This window comes from Trichosurus vulpecula, chromosome 1, assembly GCF_011100635.1.
Source record: "Trichosurus vulpecula isolate mTriVul1 chromosome 1, mTriVul1.pri, whole genome shotgun sequence".
Taxonomy (NCBI): Eukaryota; Metazoa; Chordata; class Mammalia; order Diprotodontia; family Phalangeridae; genus Trichosurus; species Trichosurus vulpecula.
The window spans coordinates 236237341-236257722 of NC_050573.1; the positions used below are offsets into that span (position 1 = coordinate 236237341).

The window sequence follows — 20382 nt, forward strand, 5'->3', positions numbered from 1 at the left end:
ATCACTGTATGATTGTCAGCCAGGGTAAGCAGTCACAGGAAACACAGTGTTTATGCTCTTAAAAATAGGAGTGTAAAAAAATTGGATGAGATTGTGTTCTTAACCTGCTGAGCTTCTAGGACAATGCATCTCTAATAGCTTTGTGAATAACCAGTGCTCCACTGTACGCATGGGGTCAGTAATAAATTTATGATAGGCCAATTCGGTTCACCAAACATATATTAAAATGCCTACTACATCCAGAGTACAAGAGGTAGTACAGTGGAATGGTTAGAGAGCTAGCCAGGAATTCAGTACAATTCAGTAAATATTTATTAATTGACTATATGTCAAGCAGCTTGCTAAGTGTTGGGGCTATAAAAAGAGGCAAAAGACAGTCCCTGCCTTCATAGAGCTTGCTATTTAATGGGAGACCTGGCTTCTAGTTCCACCTCTGACACGTCCTAGCTATGTGATCCTGGAAAAGTCACTTAGCCTCTCTGTGCTCTAGGACTTTTAAGGTACAGAGAAGCTTCTAGCCTACATTGGTAAGGGGAGTTCCCCTACCTGGTAGCTGCCGGTACCAATGAAATCCCGGGTCTTATCCTTATACCAGTCCCTAACTATTCAGGCAGGGGTGCATGGGCTGTTCAAGAGAACCAGAACCTCCGGTGTGAGGGTCTTTTTCAGGACCACCGCTTGATTCGCCCACCTCTCACCTGTGGCTCCAAGAAGCTGTAACATGCGTAGTGGCCACAACCTGGTAAACTGACTGAACAGACAAGCTAAACCAGGTTAAGAGTAACCAACAGGTCTCAAACTGTTGGTAAGTTAGGAGGATGTTTACCCCAAGCATGCAAAGACTTCCCCCAGCAGAATGGATGGATGAGAACAATTTGTTCCAATGGCCATGAAAGTGGCTGAAGCAGGCTCTGAAGAGAGCTTACAGCTTGATCAGACATCAAAGACTCAAAGGTCATCCACTTCATTCCAGGCCATTGCTAGTCATCCTGATTTGTTTTGCCACTGGATTTCAATGACTGGAAGAAAGAATAAGGCTGATGACTTTGTTCAGCTCTGCCTCACTTAAATCTGATTCATGAACAAGTCAAGACTTTATCTCGTTATATCATTGGTCCTCTTTGAAAATGAAGGATGAATAACAACCATGATTCAGGCTGCTATGCTCGGGCTCTGGAGAAGATACATAGTTTAGATAATACTGGATCCCTGCCCTCAAAGATCTCGTTCAGTCATTTCAGTTGTGTTTGATTCTTCATGACCCTATTTGGGGTTTTCTTGGTAAAGATACTGAATTCATTTTAATTGTTTCATTAATTGGATCAGTGCTGTTTTATTTGTAGATTGGTAATTTGTCTGCATCTGTAACAACAATGTTGCTAGCAGCTGCTGTGGCTGGGTAGGGCCAATAACACCAGCACACAGGAAGGACAGGAAGGACATAGGTCTTTGATCTGCTTTTCTAAGGAAAGCAACTTTAAGGGGTTTAAAATCTCACTTTAATTAAACACACATATATCATTCACTTAGTTCAGGGGAAAAAGTCAGCACCCTGAACTTCAGAGAAAACACAGAAATTATATAAACACAAGCAGAAATTATATAACCAGAGCAAAATAACACAAATCAACAGACAGGCTTCTAGCTGTCTAAGACATTACATATATAGTTACCAGAGAGAGAAGAACCAACATCTGGGTTTTTCAAAGCTGGGGGCGCTCCTTAATAGCTACCCAGAGTCTTGTCTGTCCAAATCACTGGAACTCTTCCAATGACTGAGCCCCAAAAGCAAAATGCTACCCTCAGAGCATATATACCCTGTTTAGGGCCCTGGGGCTTAGTACCTACTTAGCAAAAGGTTGTGGGAAAGATCTTTCATCAGGACTAGAACCATATCACATGTATTGTTTGCAGTCAACAACTCTTGATTCAAACAAAGGCAAGGCTCATCAAAGGCACTTGGTTGCCTTAGTGCTGAGAAGCACTCCAAAACAAAAGACAACAAAAAGTCCCACTTAGCTTGTCATTACAGCATCTTAAAAGTTGTACAGATGTCAATATGATCCAATCCAACAAACATTTAACTGAACCTGCTATGAGCAAGGCATTCTACTAGGCTCTGGAAAGATTAGCTGAAATGCTGTACTTTGACTCATGGACTCATGGAAATTAGAACTAGAAAAAACCTTAGAGATGGTCTAGTCCAATACTCTCATTTTAAAGATGAATAAAGTAAACTTTAGAGGAAATAAAGTGACATGTCCAGAGTTACACAGCTATTTAGGAACTTTTTTCATGAACACTGTGCTACACTGCCTTTCAGTATTAAGAACCATAGATTAAACTCTGAAAGAAGAATAACCATGAAACGTTTGTGAAAAATCAACTGGCAAATGGCCCATAAGATAAAGTGACAGTATTGTTACAAACACTACTTTTCCACCAGAAGTCAATTAAAGTAAATGAGAGCTACTGCAGAAAAAGGAAGGAAGCAGGAAAAATGAGGAACAAACTTATCAGTTAGAGTTTGAATCAAACAAAAGACTGTAGTGCTATAAAGCCACTTCTCCATTCACACCCTGCTGCTAGTGTACAGCACTGAAAGGGGGAAAACAGCTCGTGTGTGTTTTGTGCCCCTTTGTTTCACAGTACTTTCCTATGTAAGTTGTAAAGAACAGAAGCTTGGACAACCTTTGGTTTATTTGGCCACAAACATTTATTAAATGCTTATTACAGGGTGTCTCAAAATTCTTAGTGCTGTTGTTGTAAGCATCTAGTGCTAATACTTTTGGGATGCCCTGTACGTGCCAGACACTATGCTAAGCACCAAGAATATAAAGAAAGGCAAAAACATTGGCCCAACCCTCGAGGAGCTCATATTCTGATAGGAGAGACAACATGCAAACAACTCTATACGTACATATAACTCTATACATACAAGATATATACAGTATAAATGGGAGATATATATGTGTATATATATATACACACATACATATATACATACATATTTATGTATATATACACACATGCAGTATGCAGTATAAATGGGCAGCTAGGTGGTATAGTGGATAGCGTTGGGCCTGGACTAAGGAAGATGTGAGTTCAAACCTGACCTCAGACACTTACTAGCTGTGTGACCCTGGGTAAATCACTTGACCCTGTTTATCTCAGTTTCTTCATCTGTAAAATGAGCTGGAGAAGGAAATTGCAAACAACTTCAGGATCTTTGCCACAAAACCCAAAAGGGTTTGTGAAAAGTCAGACACAATTGAAATGACTGAACAACAGCAAATAGGAGGTAACCTCCAAAGGAAGGTTCCTTCCTGGTTCTAGCAGTGTGGGAGGATGGGAAAGACCTCTTGCAGAAGGTGGGATTTGAATTGAGCCTTGAATAAGGCCAGGGAGTGGAGGTGAAGAGGGAGAACATTCTGGGCATGGGAAACAGCCAATGAAATGTGGTGTTCACGGAACAGCAAGGTCAGCATTTCACTGGATAGTGTCTACGGTCTATGGAGTGGTGTAAAATGAAAGCGGACTGCAAAGGTAGGGAGCAGCCAGGTTATAAAAGGCTTTAAAAGGCAGAAGACTTTCTATTTCATCCCGAAGGTAATAGGGAATCGCTGGAGTTTATTGGGTAGGGAGGTCACATGGTCAGACCTATCAGATCAGTTCATTGGCAATCAAAACACTACTCCAGGTGCTCTGGTACTCTCATGCAAATGTCACTTGGCATGTTTCTGAGAAGTTGTAGCTTCACATTTCAGGGTATTTTTCACAGGAGAAAATAGTCCTTGGGTGCATTTTCTTTGCATATGAACGTAGGCTGAGGACAAAGTTTATTTAAATTGTTTTTGAAGGGCATCACGTTGTCGATGAAATTTCAATATACTTCTTTGGAGTCAGAAGACAAGTATCAATTCTCTGATGAGCCAGGAAGTTGTTGTGAGGGCCCAGCAATCTCCAAAGGAAGACCCCTGGCTGACCAGTTGGGGGCCGGTGTTGGGAGAGAAATTATCGTGTCACTTAAGTAGTATTTATCAAGTCAGGCAGTGTACCAAGCAGATTGAACAAGTCCACTCACTGTCTTCTAGAACTGAGTCCTAGTTCCAAGCCACCCCCTACCCCACCACCACCCCCTACTTGATTATTTTTTTTTTTTAGTAAATTTTGGGAATGTATTTTCAATCATTTACTATTAACTAAAAGGGGAATCCTGAAATTAAAGCTAGACATCAGAAATACTCTTGGTATATGTGATAAGCCAAAGTACGACATACTAATAATGTCTCTCAAACTAACAACAACAACAAAAAAAACTTTAGCATTGAAACTATGCTGTCATTTTGATTTTTTTTTGTTCTGGACTTGTCATTTCATTGGTGAGGGGGAGCTCCTGTTGAAGAAGTTCCCTCTATCAATGCAAATTTCCCACTCTTCTGCAATTATAGCTGTAGAGAGTTGTTTAGCGCACTGACCAGTTAAGTGACTTGTCTAGGGTCGAAGTCAGTTTGTGTCAGAGGCAGAAATTAAACCCACATCTTCCTGACATTAAGGCCAGCTCTCTATTATACCATGCTGCCTTTCCTACTTTTTGGGAGTATTTAATTTTTAACACAATTACAAAAGAAAAACCCTAAAATCTTAATTATTCTCCCTTTTTTGGATAAAATTTTCATTTTCCTGTGGAAATTTTTACACATCAGAATCATTTCAGTAAAAGGCAGATTTAGGAAGGAAAAAAGGGTTTAGGCATAAAAGTGTACAGAGCATATCCAGACCAAAGAATGCTGGGTAAATGGTACAGTCACTGATTTATTTCATTATCCTCAAATTAACTCATCCTTTAGCTTACCTCCACTTTTTAAGATCTACATCTCAACAGTAAAAAATAATTTAAATATGTTAAGAGAAACAAAAAGGAAATACTCAAATCACCTATCATACTTTGTCACGAGTGGCTGTCTGGATGAACCAAAACACTACCAATGTCACGACTGATTCAAGTTTAATGAAAATTGATTCCCATGGCGATAGTGACAGCTCTAACAGGTGTGACTGGCTTTTGTTTTATTTAAATTTAAATTCCTCAGATTGGAGGAAGACAAGAGGGAAAGGATTAGTAATTTATTTTTCCATTAAAATATAGATTTTATTGCAGAACCATAACTTTTAAAATATGCAAATATAATTGGGCTTCATGCAAAGTAGCTGAAGAACCCCAGCTCTTCAGGGAAAATATTAATTTGTCTGACAAAAGGCTGAGAAAATTCTCATCCACTTGACCGCTTGAAAACACCCAAAACAAACAAAGCAAAAAATACCTTGCATAGTTGTCCATCATAAAATTTCCAGGTTTATCAGAGAGGTTAATAATTTCTTGTCCATATGCTGCTTCTCTCTCAAAAGAAAAGGACACATATGTAAGAATCAGTGTTTCTCAGTCTTCAACTGAAACCTCTTCCCATAAACACCCTTCTTCATCTCCTCAAAAGAGCTAAAAACTATAGTCTCTATTTGCCCTATCAATGGCCTAGGCAAACCTTTCTTTAGCTTTTGTTACACATTTTCTCAGGCAGGACTCCTCACTTCTAAAAGCAAGCATCTGAGCTCCTAGAATCCAGGTAATTATATTAGGGAAGGCCTCAAAGCAATTTGTTCTCCTCAAGCTCTGTGACCTTGACGTCCTGTTTCACAACTTTTCCTTCACCCTTTAGATGACTTTCTCCTTAGCATTTGAAACTTTGCATCCTTCTAGATCTTTGCCTTAGTTTTGGCACATTTCACATATGTTTGGGCATTGACTGACTGTTTTTTCTTGGTGTTAATCTTGATCTACAGATTCAGTATGGATGGCCCAGAGGTCTTTAGTGCTCTTTTGGACCAGTTAGTTATTAAAAGTTATGAGCCAAGTTATTTAAACACTATTTAGACAGGTTAATCTCTGTAATAGGAATGGTACTACTTGTGGACTCAATGTTCTCTAAGATTCCTTTGATATTTGATCCTAATTAGAATCATGAACTTTTAGAGCTGAAAGAAAGGACTCTTATGGATCTTGTGGTCCACACTTTTCATTTTGTAAAAAAGGAAAAGATGTTCTCCTTGGTCATAGAAGTAGTGACAGGGCCAGGCCTAGAGCCCAGATCTCTTGACCCAGTCTGGTGCTTTTTATACTACCCAGTCAATGTATCATTCACCTTGCCCTGAGGTGGGGTACAACACGATACTGGCTAATGGCTATGATAAGAAAGAACAGTTCGTATATTGATTAATATACGCTTTTAGCTATACCTTTATTCTTAAAGATGTTTCCTTCCTTAAGCCCTTCTATTTGCATCATAGGCATGCAGACATAATTACAACTAGAATCAAATAATCACAGAGTCTTAGTATTGGAAGGGGCCTTCGATATAATCTAGTTAAACCCTCTGTTAGAGGTCCAGTGCACCCTGACCTCAAATGCAAGTTTAGGATCTGGAGACAGTGAATCAATAAGGCAGCTAATTAAAAAAACCCAAACAAACACTGCTGCACAAAATATACTCAGCAAGAATATACACTGACAGGTGCAGCTCTCCAGGTCTCCTCCCAAAAGGACACACCACACCCAATTTTTTAACAGCTTGCATGGGAATAAACATTGTGAGGTTGAAAGAGTTACATTTCCTTTTCGGTATCAGTTTATATAGGATTTACCAAAAAGTAAGCCTTAAAGCATTTACTTTACCCTCATTCTAGGTCTTTGTGTTTAAGGGATACACATGTACTTTTTTTTTGGAGGCAATCAGGGTGAAGTGACTTGCCCAGGGTCACACAGCTAGAAAGTGTCTGAGGCCACAATTGAACTCAGGTCCTTCTGACTCCAGGGCTGGTGCTCTATCCACTGCACCATCTAGCCCCTACATATGTAGTTTAAATCATTAATACCATGCAGCTTAGTCACCCCCTTTAGGGCAGAAAGCCCAGGCAAAATAAGTAATCGGTAAGATACCTTCTCATTTCACAGATGAAAGAACTGAGGCCCAAAGAAGGGGGAAGTAATTTAACCCAAATTGTTTAATTGGGCAGAGCTGGGATTGGAACACAAGTGTTTTGACCTCAAGTCCAGTACTCTTTTTATTATGCCATATTTCTCTGAATTTGTGGCAAATAATTATGTAAGGGATACTGATCAGAGGAGTACCTGATCAACTTGATTTCCCCAATGAACTTATTAAGTTCATAGAGTATGACCCTTTGTTTGAAAGCAACTGGATGGCAACCAGTGCTTAGAATAGTGCCTGGCACATAGTAGGTATTTAATAAATATTAGTTGGTACCTCCTTATGGAATTTAATGCTAGGGCCATATGGATTTGGCTACAGAGTTTAGGGCTGACTAAGTTAAGGGCAGCTAGGAGGTACAATGAATAAGGAGCTGAGCCTGGAATTAGGGAGACCTGAATTCAAATTCCTACCTCAGGCACTAACTGTGTGACTCTGGATAGATCACTTAACCACTTAAATGAGCTGAAGAAGGAAATGGCAAATTACTCCAGTGTCTTTGCCAAGAAAACTCCAAAAGCAGTCACAAAGAGTTGGAAAAGACTGAAGAACAACCGAAAAACAATATGGTAAGCTTATTGAGAATCAGTAACCCTTCCCTATGATCTATAAAAGCAGGATGGTTGGTCTCACTAGAGAGAATTTCCTCTACTCTCTCTTGTAACTTCTTCTGGAGTGTGGAAGTGCAGCAAGTAGGGGAAGGTATTTCTTCCTTCCTCTTCCTAATCAGTTGATGTTGACTTATAACAAAAGTGCTCAGCCTTAGAACAGAGATACTGAGAGTGGGCTTTTCCAGTTTAGCAAATGGTTACAACTTGAGCACTGAGAATCTTCTTGCAGAAGCACAAGATAGAAACTGACTTGGGTGTGCCCACTCAGCCCAAGAGAAGACTTGAAACTCTGGGAGTTGCCTGTTGGGTAATCCCTAGTTTAGGAGTTCTTAAGTTCAGTAGCTCAGTCACCAGAAAATAGGAGACTTCCAGAAATAGGAGACTTCCTGATGCAGTATGCACCTTGGAGGAAGAAGAGAAGAGACCATGTAGTCCTTACATAGAATCTTACTTGAAAATAGAACCAGTGAATTACTCCAATAATGGAAGTCCAACAGAAATAGGAAGACTTCTTCGGAGGCCTCCAACGTACCTACGAGCCATATCTAAGTATCTAAGCCATAGGGTGACCTGTGGATCTGAAAGGTGTGTGAATGACTGAAGAAAAAAAGGATTTTACTGGATATTGACCCAATAACAACTCCAGTTTAGTTACTAGAGATAGAGATAGGAACTGATGGGTTATTTGCTTTCTGCCTTTTTTTTTTTGTATCCCCATCTATTAGCATGGTGGGCACTTAATAAATGCTAGTTGGCTGACAGATTTCCTGTTTGTGGCTTCCAATAGGTACTTTAGTACTTTTGCATTTTCTATGGGATAAAATAAAATTTGTCTCATATTCAATAGCCACGTTCTACCTTGAGTGCTTATATGACAGCTGGGGACCCCTTATGTTCACATTTGGGGATAACAACATACAAGTTTTTTTCGGAAGTATATAAGAAAATTTTCCTGGATCAACTCTGGGTGGAAACAATGAGCCAAAGACAAAAGATAACCCTCTGGGATCAGCCCTCAGGATTGAACCCAGTTCATGTGAGCTCGGAGCCTTTGAAGGGGCCCTGAGTCATGGGCCATACCTGAGCCTTAAGGAAGCTCTTCACTTATACAAATAGTTGACTTAGAGAATCTAAGTATGATTGCTGTTTCTTCATGTTGGTCAGCATGACACTCATTCATTCAAAAACTTTGTGGAGCACCAAGTGCATACAATTTCAGTTCATCAGGAATATTTTTCAAATACCTTGTAATCCTAGCACCAGGCTAGATATTAATATTAATACAAAGAAATAGTGGGGTTATGAAATATAAGACATGTCCTGCTCCTATCAGTACCACCACCACCATCCCCCCACCCGCCCCCATACACACAATGTTTCAATCACTCTTGTTAACTCTTCATAAGCAAACTCTCCTGAGAAACTTTTTTTTTTAAGAAGTATTCTTTTGGAATGCAGTATATTTTCATGAAAAGAGCAAAGGATTTGATTGGAACCAGGGTTCCAGTTCTGGCTCTCCTATTTACTATCCGTGTGACCTTGGGCAAACACTTCATTATTCAGTCTTAGTTTCCTTAGAAGAGATTGAACTAGATCAGAGGTCCTTTAATTGTGCTCTGTGAATATTTTTTAAAAATATTTTGATAATTATGTTTCAAGATAATTGATTTCCTTGTTAATCTCGTATGTTTTATTTTATGTATTTGAAAGCATTTTTCTGAGAAACGCTTCATCAGACTGCCAAAGAGGTCCATGAAACTCAAGGTTAAAGTTAACTACTAGAGTTGAGGATTTCTGGATTCTCCTCCAAGTTTGAATCATATGATCCTATGACACTGGGCAGGGCATGCCTCTACAGGATGTAGGTTCTTATCCTCAGGAAGTTTACCAATTAGTCCAGAAGATGAGAGAGAGTAGATGAATAGAAAACTAAAGGTCCGCAGCTCTAAATGATAAATTCCAAGTGAGTGGTAGAGATAGTGAGTGCTTGGAGAAATTCAAGAAATGAAAGATAGCTTCCATCGGGGGAGTGAAAGGATGCTTGGAACAGGTATGTTTGAACCGGGTCCTGAAAGGTAAGAAGGACTTAGGTAGAGAGAACAAAGGACAGTGTTCCCAGGGAATATCAGGAGGTTATCATGGCAGGCGGAAAGTTAAGGATGAACCCTAAGGAAGATATAGGACACAAGAAAGGAAATGAAAGTTAACTCCCACATCCCACAGTGGCTTCAACAGTCAGGTTAATGGTAGGGAAAGTATTAATCTTAGGTATCAGGATCAACTTTCTTTCTGAACTACACATTTCAAGTCAGAGGGAAGAATACCACTAAACAGCCTCTACTTACAGGTCCTGGGCTAACTAGGTTTGAGAATTGGCTCTTGTCCTCCCAGGAAGCCTATAAAGACTCATTGGATGAGGCCAAGCAAAGATGCTTCAGTTATCAAGGTCCCCTTTGTGCTTACTACATACTCAGGCCTGAGTTAGGTTCTGTGGAACATCCAAAGACGACTAGCTTTTGATTTCTGCTCAAAAGACACAATTCAGTTGATGTAAAGTATTCTAATTACATCTACGATAAATTGCTTGTTATTTTGGTGGAAGGGAAGAAGGAAAGGCAGAGAATAGTAAAGCATTGAAATTCATGTTTTTGGTTTGTTTTTTTGAGGGGGGAAGGTAGGGCAATTGGGGTTAAGTGACTTGTCCAAGGTCACACAGCTAGTGTGTCAAGTGTCTGAGTTCGGATTTGAACTCAGGTCCTCCTGATTCCAGGGCCAGTGATCTACTCACTGTGCCACCTAGCTGTCCCCAAAATTCATGTTGCTCCTGAAAAAAGCCAGTTACAGGGACAGGAGTAGACCTAATAGGTCTACATGTAGATCCCATGTAGTAGAAAGTCTGGCAAAATGGGCTGTTATACAGAGTTTACTATGGCCCAAACCATTTTTTTCAGCCCCTAGAAAATTATATTAGCTTCAGAAGCACAGTACAATAGAAAAATCACTTGATTTGGAGTCAGATGATCTGGGGTTGGAGTCTCAAGTGCTTCACTGACTAACTTTGTGGCCTTAGGCAAGCAATTTAACCTCTCTTGGAATCCTCAGTTTCCAGACCTATGAAATAGGAATAAGAATAAAAACAGCATGGTGAGGAAAACACTTGATAAATGTGAGTTATGATTAAGGCATTGTACAAAGCTTCCTTTGACCCTTGTAATACTGTATTCTCTGGTTCAGAACAATCTGGAGTGGAGCAGGACTGTTTGCTGGGTTGGAGCAATCAACCAGAGTTCTTATAGCCATGTCCAAAACATCCCTATATCAGAACCAGCAACATGTTATTCCTTCTTCTCTAGACTCCAGGTCAGTGTCCCAATAGGTGGGTCATGGGAGTGTTAAGAAAGTTAAGTCATTTGCCCCTAAAAATAGAAGGATTATAGTATATGGTAGAAAGGGATTTGACTAGGCCCTAGAAGACATGAATTATAAACTTGGCTCCATCATTCAGTAGGGTATTTATGGGCTAATCCCTTAGTCTCTCTCTCCCTCAGTTCCCTCACCTATAAAGTGAAAAGAAATAATGTATGGCCTGTCTACACAGGCAGTTACTGTGGAGATCAGCTGAAACAATGGATGTGAAAGTAATTTGTATGTGTAAGCCATTCTACAAATACAGAGTGTCATTAAAAATAAATTGGCATTAAATAAATATATACTTTCCCTTGCAAAAAAAAAATAAATTGGCCCAAGCAATTCCAAACAGCATGGTATCATGTCATAGATCTATTGTTGGAAAGAATCAAGAGGTCATATAGTCTGACTCCTTTATTTTTTAAATTTTTATTTAATTTTCAGTTAATAAGTATTTGTTTTCTTTTCCTCCCATACCCCGCACCCACTGAGATAAAAAAAAATCTCTTAACAAATATTCCTAGTCAAAATAAATGTCTTCATTGTCCATGTCCAAAAATATATGTCTCATTGTATATCATGAACTCATTGCCTCTAAGTAGCATACTTTATCATTAATCCTTTGGAATCATGACTGATCTTTGCATTGATCAGTGTTCTTAAGTCTTTCAACATTTTTTGTCTTTATGATATTCTTAGGTAAATAATTCTGGTTCTGCTCACTTCACATAGAATCCATTAATACAATAATTTTCCATTATATTCATGTGCTATAATTTGTTCAGTCTCTTCTCAATTGATGGACAGTACCTGCCTTCTTAGTTTCCAGTTCTTTCTCATTACAAAAAGAACTGCTATAAATATTTTTGACCATATGAGTCCTTTTCCTCTTTCTTTGACCTCTTTAGGAAACTAAGGCTGAGAGAGAGACTAAGGGATTAGCCCATAAATACTCTACTTGAGGGACGGAGCCAAGTTTACAAGTCATGTAGTAGTGGTATTGCTAGGTCAAACGATATGCACAGTTTAATGACTTTCTGGGCATCATTTCAAATCACTTTCCAGAATGGCCGTACTAATTTACAACTCTATCAACAGTTCATTGTTGTGCCTGTTTTCCCACAGACCCTCCAACCTCTGTCATGTCCCCCTTTTTTGTCATCTTTGCCATGTTGATGGCCAACATCTTTATCTTACAGATGAGGAAACTGAGGTCCAGAGAAGTTAAATAACTTATTCAAGGTCAACATCATAAAGGTGGTATAAATGTCATGGCCAGGAGACAAGCCCAAGTTCTCTGCCTCTGAAACCAGTGCCTGTTCCACTGTACCAGAATGCCTTGCCAAGGTGTTCTTTTGACACAAGGGGCTGCCATACCGATTAAAAGCAGGAGCTCTTGTATCCTCTGTCACACCGTTGGAATAAGTTCTCTTATTGTTACCTCCACTAGGAGAGCTAGAATAAAGTTTTGCTTCTGGAAATACCCCTTGACTAAACATTCTTTCTCTATTTTCCTAAGCTTCCGCAGGTTCACTCGGTCTAACAGCGTGACAGCAGCAGTACAGGCTGACCTGGACTTCCATGAGAACATGGAAAACTCTCTGGAATCTATAGAGGACAATACCTGCCCAGGACCAATGTCCCGGCAGTTTTCCCGGGATGCCAGCACCTCCACAGTGAGCATTCAGGGGTCAGGAAACCACTACCATGCCTGTGCTGCAGATGATGACTTTGACACAGATTTCGATCCTTCCATTTTGCCTCCACCGGATCCTTGGATTGACTCTATCACTGAAGATCCCCTGGAGGCTGTTCAGAGGTCAGTGTGTCACCGAGATGGTCACTGGTTTCTGAAGCTTCTTCAGGCCGAGAGAGACCGGATGGAAGGTTGGTGCCAGCAGATGGAGAGAGAAGAACGGGAAAATAACTTGCCTGAAGACAGTAAGTAGTGATCAAAATAATATTAATTAGCATTTGCACATCTATTAAGGCGTTTGGTTTTTAATCTCCTTGTTCTTTTGACTGGCAGATAATCTGCAAATTCTCAGTTTTATACCCCCAAATGATAGCATGTGAGAGAGCCAGGCAAATCCAGCTGAGAACGCAGACAGTACAGACTGATGTACACATAGAAAATATTACTGGACAGATACAATACTTTTCTCAAATCTAAACTGGTGACATTTACTGATCTAGTGCCGGAAGCTTATGTTGAAGGAAAGCTGATGTTTTCAGTAATGGGTCTTTTTAACTGCAGGTGTTTCTACAGATCACTAATGTTCCAAACAACCAATGACAAACTTTTTTTTGGCTTCCAGGTGTACCTAATCTTGGCTTTTCACTACAACTGATAGAGGCTCCTTAAGCAAATCAATCAATCAATGAGCATTTATTAAGCACCTCCTATGTGTCAGGCACTGGGCTGGGCACTGGGAACGTAAATAACAATGAATGAAACAATCCCTACTCCGGAGGAGCCTACATCCTAAGTGGAGAGACAGTAAGAATATATATATACATATGAATGCATATATGGACGTACAAAATAAATATACAAAGAGTAAAGACAAATAAATGCAACGTAGTTAAATGCTTCAGTCAGTATTTCTCTCACACGATCTCTTTGGGGAAAGGCCAGCCAGCCAAAATTAGCAAAATAACTATATAATTTTATTTTATTTTCTAAAAATTAAATATACATGTATATATTTTTTTTCAAATGAACATCCTCCTCTCCTTCCCACTTACCACCCTGCCCCCATTAAGAAAGCAAGAAAAACCAGCCCCTGTCACAAATATGTATAAGCAAGCAAAACAAATTCCCACATTAGCTGAGTTAAAAGAAAAGTCTCATTCTATGCTTTGAGTTTGTCACCTCTCTATCAGGATGGGGATAGTGAGCAACCTGTTGTAGAATAACTTTTATAGAAATACAGTTTTATTGCTTTCAAATTAAATGGGATGTCTAGAATTAAGCTAACAAAGTGCTAACCAGTAGCAGTCTTTGGGAATTCCGCTTTAATGAATACAGGTACCATAATTAGAACATCACTTATTTATATAGAAGTAGGTGTTTCTGAAGAAACTGAGGGAATGTGAAAAGTTCCATATCTACAGTAAACTTTCACCTACAAATTTTTTTCTTCAAAGATAGTACAAAGGTAAATTCCCGCTCAGCTCCTGTGGAAATGAACACAATTTCTAAATTAATGGGGTCTGATTAATAAAGTTGTACTGCATTTCCCGACCTGTGATGAAATATTCTGAGCTCATATTGGTCTGATCAGCCACAGCCAGACAAACTGTAACTTACTCTAGCATAGTGATGTCATTTAGGTCCTCTTTGAGAATGAAGGACAACAACCTTACAACCCAACCATTTGTCAAATGGTAGCTAGTTGGCCTTCGAACAGCAAAAATGATAAACAGTTTATATTTAGAAATGTCAGTAGAAAAGTTAAAAACCTACCTATTACCATGGCAGAGGTTCTCAACCTTTTTCAGTTCCCATACCTCTTGGCATACAGGAAACCTTCCCATACCCCTGTCAATATGAAAGGAGAGAAATCCTAACATTTACCATGCACATGCAAATATGAAATAAACTAAAGAGATGGATTTTTCATAAAGAAAACTTTATTTGGCCCATGTTTTTAATATCATAAGGTTGTTAAATATTTATCAGAACACAATCATATAAACGGAGACCCTTGATTCTGTTTCTCATCACCCAACGGTTTTATTCTCAATATAGTTTTTGAAGATGATAACTGCATATCATGATCAGCCTCATTTATTTCTTGCTTTAGATTTGGTTGAGAAGAGGACTGAAAATTCTGATTCACACAGATTAAAGACTTGTAAGCATATTTAGTAAGAATAGAATATGCTTCTCCAAGGGTACATCGACAATTCTGCAACTTCACTAGATGGAAATCAATTTGGTATTTCGGATTATTTTGGAGAGCTTTCTCTAGGTTGTTGCTGATTTTTTTCTGGTTCAACTTTAAAAAAGTTTTATATACAAATCTCATTCATTTGGTTTTGATTTGTAGAAATTAATTCTTTAACTGCTTCTTTCAAAAATTTTTATATCTGCTTTAATACTTCCTCCCATTCCTATTCTGCTCCCTCTCCAATACAAAAATTTTTCCACTAACACTACTATTTGGAATATTTCATTAGATAATGGAGATATGTAGCAAATATTCCCTGTGCTTCCTTGACCATCTTCTTGTACCCCTTGAGAACCGTGGCATCATAAGATTCTTCTTATAATGGACACCTTATAAAGTTGCTTTCTAAACCTAATTTCAGATTCTACTGTGCATTATTTGAGTACTTGAATGGATGGTGTTTCTTTGATTTACTTAATTTGGAACAAAACTGACAAGTAGCAGTGATCTTCCATGCCAACTCCCTTCCTCCCTCCAGTGATTTTTTTTCCCATTTAAAATAGCCTGTGAAAAATAATGGCTTAAGGTCCCAAACATTCCTTATTATATTCCATGTCTATACATAGGGTTTCCTCTGTGCTTAGCTTTTTGTCATTCCAGCTATATAGAAGCCTTCTTGCTGCCGACCCTCATTTATTGCACTCCTGGGCTAGTTAAGATATTCACAAGTGGAATAGAGTAAATCTTTTGCAGCTCCATTCACCAACTAAGTAAGGATCAGTGAGTAGAACAATGTCATTAAGAAGGAAATTAATTGCCTCATGTTCTCCTTTCCCCTTTCTAGGAATACCCATCATTTGTTAAATTATTAGCAGGCAGAATGCCTAAATAAAAGAGGCTGTTGTCTTTTGTGTTGTGTTCCTAAAAGCTGGTGTGCCTGCCTTCCCGTTGAGGATGGCAGGTTGGCAAGCTGGCTGAATTTCTAAAGGAATTCAGTGAATTGGACCTGGAGTTATCTCTACTCTCCACCCCCACCTTCCAGCCTCCGCTTAGCCCTGGTTCTCTTGATAACTTGCTACTTATTTTACTTAGGTAGTCACTTAGTTTCTTTAATAGCCCTCTATCTTTCTTACAACAGAAATATCCCTGTCTTGTCCCTGTTTTTATAAAGCTAAATTGAATATGGGACAGCTAGGAGGCATAGTAAATAGAGTGCCAGGCCTGGAAGTCAGGAAGACTCATCTTCCTGAGTTCAATTCTAGCCTCAGACACTTACTAACCGTGTGACTCTGGGCAGGTCACTTACCTCTGTTTGCCACAGTTTCCTCATCTGTAAAATGAGCTGGAGAAGGAAATGGCAAACCACTCTAGTATCTTTGCCAAGAAAACCCTAAATAGGGTCACAAAGAGTCAGACATGACTGAAATAACTGAACAACAAAAAAAGAATTGAATACTATCTTAGGATATAAGGCTAGTACTTCATTATTATTAGTATAAAAATATCAGAAATCATAGTTAACATGCCTTAATGTTAATTACCATATTGATATACTTTGTCAACAAGAAAGATTAAAGTCGTTGCAGGAAACTAGTTCCCAAGCCTATATAACTGAGGATATAGTAAGATGGTCTATTAATTACTATCAGGTAATAATATTATTGTGAAAGATATGGCTAATATCATTAAAAATACACATCAAAAATCCCCTTTTGATGAATTCAGTGTTGCAGTGTGATATAAAAAAGAATACTAGACAAGACACCTGAAGTTCTAGCCCCAGATCTTCCGTGGGCTAATTTGTAACCATAAATAAATTATGTAACTTCTTTGAGCCTTAATTTCCTCATCTATAAACTGAAGGAGTTGGACTCAACGATCTCTAAAGTTCCTTCTGTCCTAAAATTTCCATGATTTAAGCACCAAGGGATAATACAGATTCTGTTGTTGTTATGGAATTTTTATGTATCTAGCGTTATTTGAAGTAAGTGGATCATCCTTTGGGGGTTTTGAAGTGTTTTTGCTATTCAGATTTTTTGCTGTGGTGGTAATTAATATAATGGGAATAAAAATACACTGTACTTCATGCTCATAGTTGATGCTACTTACCCCACCCCCCCCACTCCCGCCTTTAATAAGACATGATATGGCTGCTTTTGTTTTCTAGTAAAAGTGATGAATTTACACTGATCCACCCATGTCCTCTATTTTCTAGGACACTACAAGCTTCTTCTCCCTTTTCGATCCCCACCCACCCCAGCAATGGCAGATGTTTATGATCTCCAAATAGATGAAGCTAAGGATTCAGTCAGTGGCTCCAGTACAAAACTGGTTCATTTATAAAGTAAACCTAAACCCATAACACATGGCATTGGCCTTTTGACCACAACTTTCAAACTAACTGGGGTGATCAGCCTTTAGTGTGTGGTACACTAAAAACAAAACAAAACAAAAAAACCTAACCTTCCCTAATTCAGACTAGGTGGGGGAAGAATTTCTGAATTACATAGTTTTTTTAAAAGGTTATTTAATTTAATTTTAAAATTTAAATTATTATTTTAATTTAACTACATAGTATAGTGTAGTAGATAGAGAGCTGTTTTGGAGCTTAAGAGGTGAATTCAAGTACCGCCTGACACATACATACTGGCTACCTCAGGAAACCTGACAAGTTACTTCAATACTGTAATTACAGTACTACAGCAGAGCAGTCTGCATTGGGAGAGGGGATTACCTCTTCCAGGAGTTTTCTATACCAATGAAATCAGAAGGCAGGAAAAAGAAAAAATTCAAATACTATGCTAACTAAATGTGGAAATGGGAAAGGTATATCTTCAAGGTCTGCTTTAAGGAAGTGGCAAAATTCATTTGTAACTAGCATACAAAGTGCTGACATCCTTAAAAGTAGTTCATTCCACAATTGCTTTTCCACAATTGTTTAGCATGCACTTTCTTCATAAATTAACTATTGGCTATTTTACAAATTTTATTTTATTTTATAAATTTAATTTAATTTTATAAATTAACTAATGGCTTTCATAAGTAACATAGTGCAATGGAAACAACACTAGATTTGCTGTTAAAGGACCATGTTCAAATCTGGGCTCAGCTATCCCATACCATCTATCTTTAAATCTTTTCTGTATGGTGTAGTGGAAAAATTGCAGGGTTTGGAGTGGGAGAACTTGACCCTATCGTTTACACCATGGGTAAGTTACTTTGCTCTCTGGGCCTCAGTTTCCTTATTTGTAAAATAAGGGGGTTGGGCTAGATGACCTTTTGCAACTTAACCAACCTCTCAGTTTACTCATCTATAAAAAATCAGTGGGACTAAATGGCATCTAAGGTCCTTTTCAGCTCTTTGTGCTATGATCTTATAACTCAACAATCACAGTTGGCTAGGGGTTGCTGGTGAGAGGACTTCACTAAAAGTAACTAAACAGAAATTAGGTGCACACCATTCCATTGACTATTCCTTCATTGGGTGGGAGATTGGATTAGATGACCTTAAGGTCCTTTACAACTCTTAAATTTTTTTTTTATTATGAGCTTGATAGTCATCTAGAGACATGAACATATCCATATACAAAGAAGGACAGAAAAAGCCGATTGCACTAAAAATGTGAACATACCATGTACGTCATGATGGTTTTTTTTAAAAGTACACATCATTTCTAACATAGTATTACCAATACTGCCCTTCTTGTCTGTGTCCCCTTCTGACCATCCTTCTGTTCATTTTTTATGTTTCATCAATGCCCTCTTCTTTCTTCTTGGGTTTATTCATTCATTCATTCATTTGTTTCTTTATTTATTTGCATCACTATCCCTTCATATCCTCCATAACACTCTTCACTCTCCCTAATAAAAGGTTTCTTTTGTAACAAAGTACAGTCATGCAAAACAAATTTCTATTATATTGGTCATGTCTTAAAATGCATCTTCCAACTCTTGGGACTATAAATAGGGAAAGAAAAAAGGGAAGATCAGAATCTAAGTTAGTGAACTTTTATTATAAAGCAGATCCTTGGTAGAGATGCATTCTGGAACAGGGAAATCCCCAATATTATATTGTAGGGTGCTGATAATTAAAATGTAAAAGGAAAGGGGGAGTTTTTTTTTCTAAAACGTTTCCTATTTTCTTTGGGGGTAAAGGTGGGAGTGTTCGAACAGACAAGGCTGAATCAAGAGAGCCTGAGACTTTAGTCTTCTGAACAAATCTTGATGCAAGCTGGAGGCAATATGGTACAATGGGAAAATTGGGAAAACTGCAGGATTTGGAGAGAGAGGACCTGACTCTGCTATTTACAACTTGTCTCAATCTTGGGCAAATCACTCCATTTTCTGGGCCTTAGTTTCTTCATTTGTAAAATAAGGGAGTTGGAGCAGGTGATCTCTGAGGCCCTTTAGAGCTCTGAATCTATGATCCTATGATCCTATGATATTTTAAGTCAAGCATTGGCAAACTACTCCTGGAGTTTTCAGTAAGACATGTCCACCACTAGGGCTCCGGATAAAATTGGAAAAAGATTTCTGTTGTCTTCTCACCTCTCTTTCTGAACTTCTCTCCCACTTTCCGCCTACTTTTCCCATGGCCCCCAGATACCCAGTGCCCTCATTCTGCCCTCTAGCTGTCCAGAGCCCCCATCTCACTTGGGCATACCATCCTGTTTTAAGAGTTCCCCTCCTTCCTCCTATCCCTATCAAAACTCCCATTCTCCGAGTGCTACTGACTTCAGCCGAGTATTGACCTGTACTAATTCACACTAACCAGTGCAGCTAGGTGTTGGTGGCACCATGAATAGAGCACCAAGCCTAGAGTCAAGGAGACCTGAGTTCATATCTGGCCTCAGATACTGTGACCTTGGGCAAGTCATTTAACCTTGTTTGCCTCAGTTTCCTCATCTATAAAATGAGCTAGAAAAGGAAGTGGCAAACCACTCCAATATTTTTACCAAGAAAACCCCAAATGGGGTCACAAAGAATAGAACATGACTGAACAACAACAATAATAATTCACAGTAAAGTATGGAAAGGATTTTACACTTTCCAGGGGATCATTTGAATTTTAAAAGTCTTTAATAACCCAGATTAATCTCTAACTAGTGCAAATGAAATATTTTTTCTTGGGGATGGTGAGGTGAGAAACGCTTCTGAACAGAGCCGTAACTAACAATTCTGGAACCTGGGAAAGAAGTCATCAACAAGCATTTATTAAGTGTTCACCGTGTCAAATGTTATGCTGGGCACTGGAGAGACAAAAACGAAAATGAAGCCATGCCTGCCCTCAAAGAACCAACATACTATGGGCATGGGGGTGGGAGAAGACACACACACAACATGTACACATAAAAGTATATAGAAAATACATGCAAGGTAATTAATTTGGAGGGAGGAAACACGAGGAGCTGGGGGTGGAAT

General features: G+C 38.8%; 1 protein-coding gene across 4 annotated transcripts in view; it reads left to right on the top strand.

The window, feature by feature from the left end:
• The window catches only part of DLGAP1 (DLG associated protein 1), a 431939-nt gene that overhangs the window by 373299 nt on the left and 38258 nt on the right, over positions 1-20382 (top strand). For all 4 annotated transcript variants that reach the window (XM_036762199.1, XM_036762200.1, XM_036762201.1 and 1 more), the window contains exon 8: positions 12585-13006. In XM_036762199.1, coding sequence (XP_036618094.1) covers positions 12585-13006 — 422 coding nt within the window. The remainder of the gene's footprint in view (positions 1-12584; positions 13007-20382) is intronic.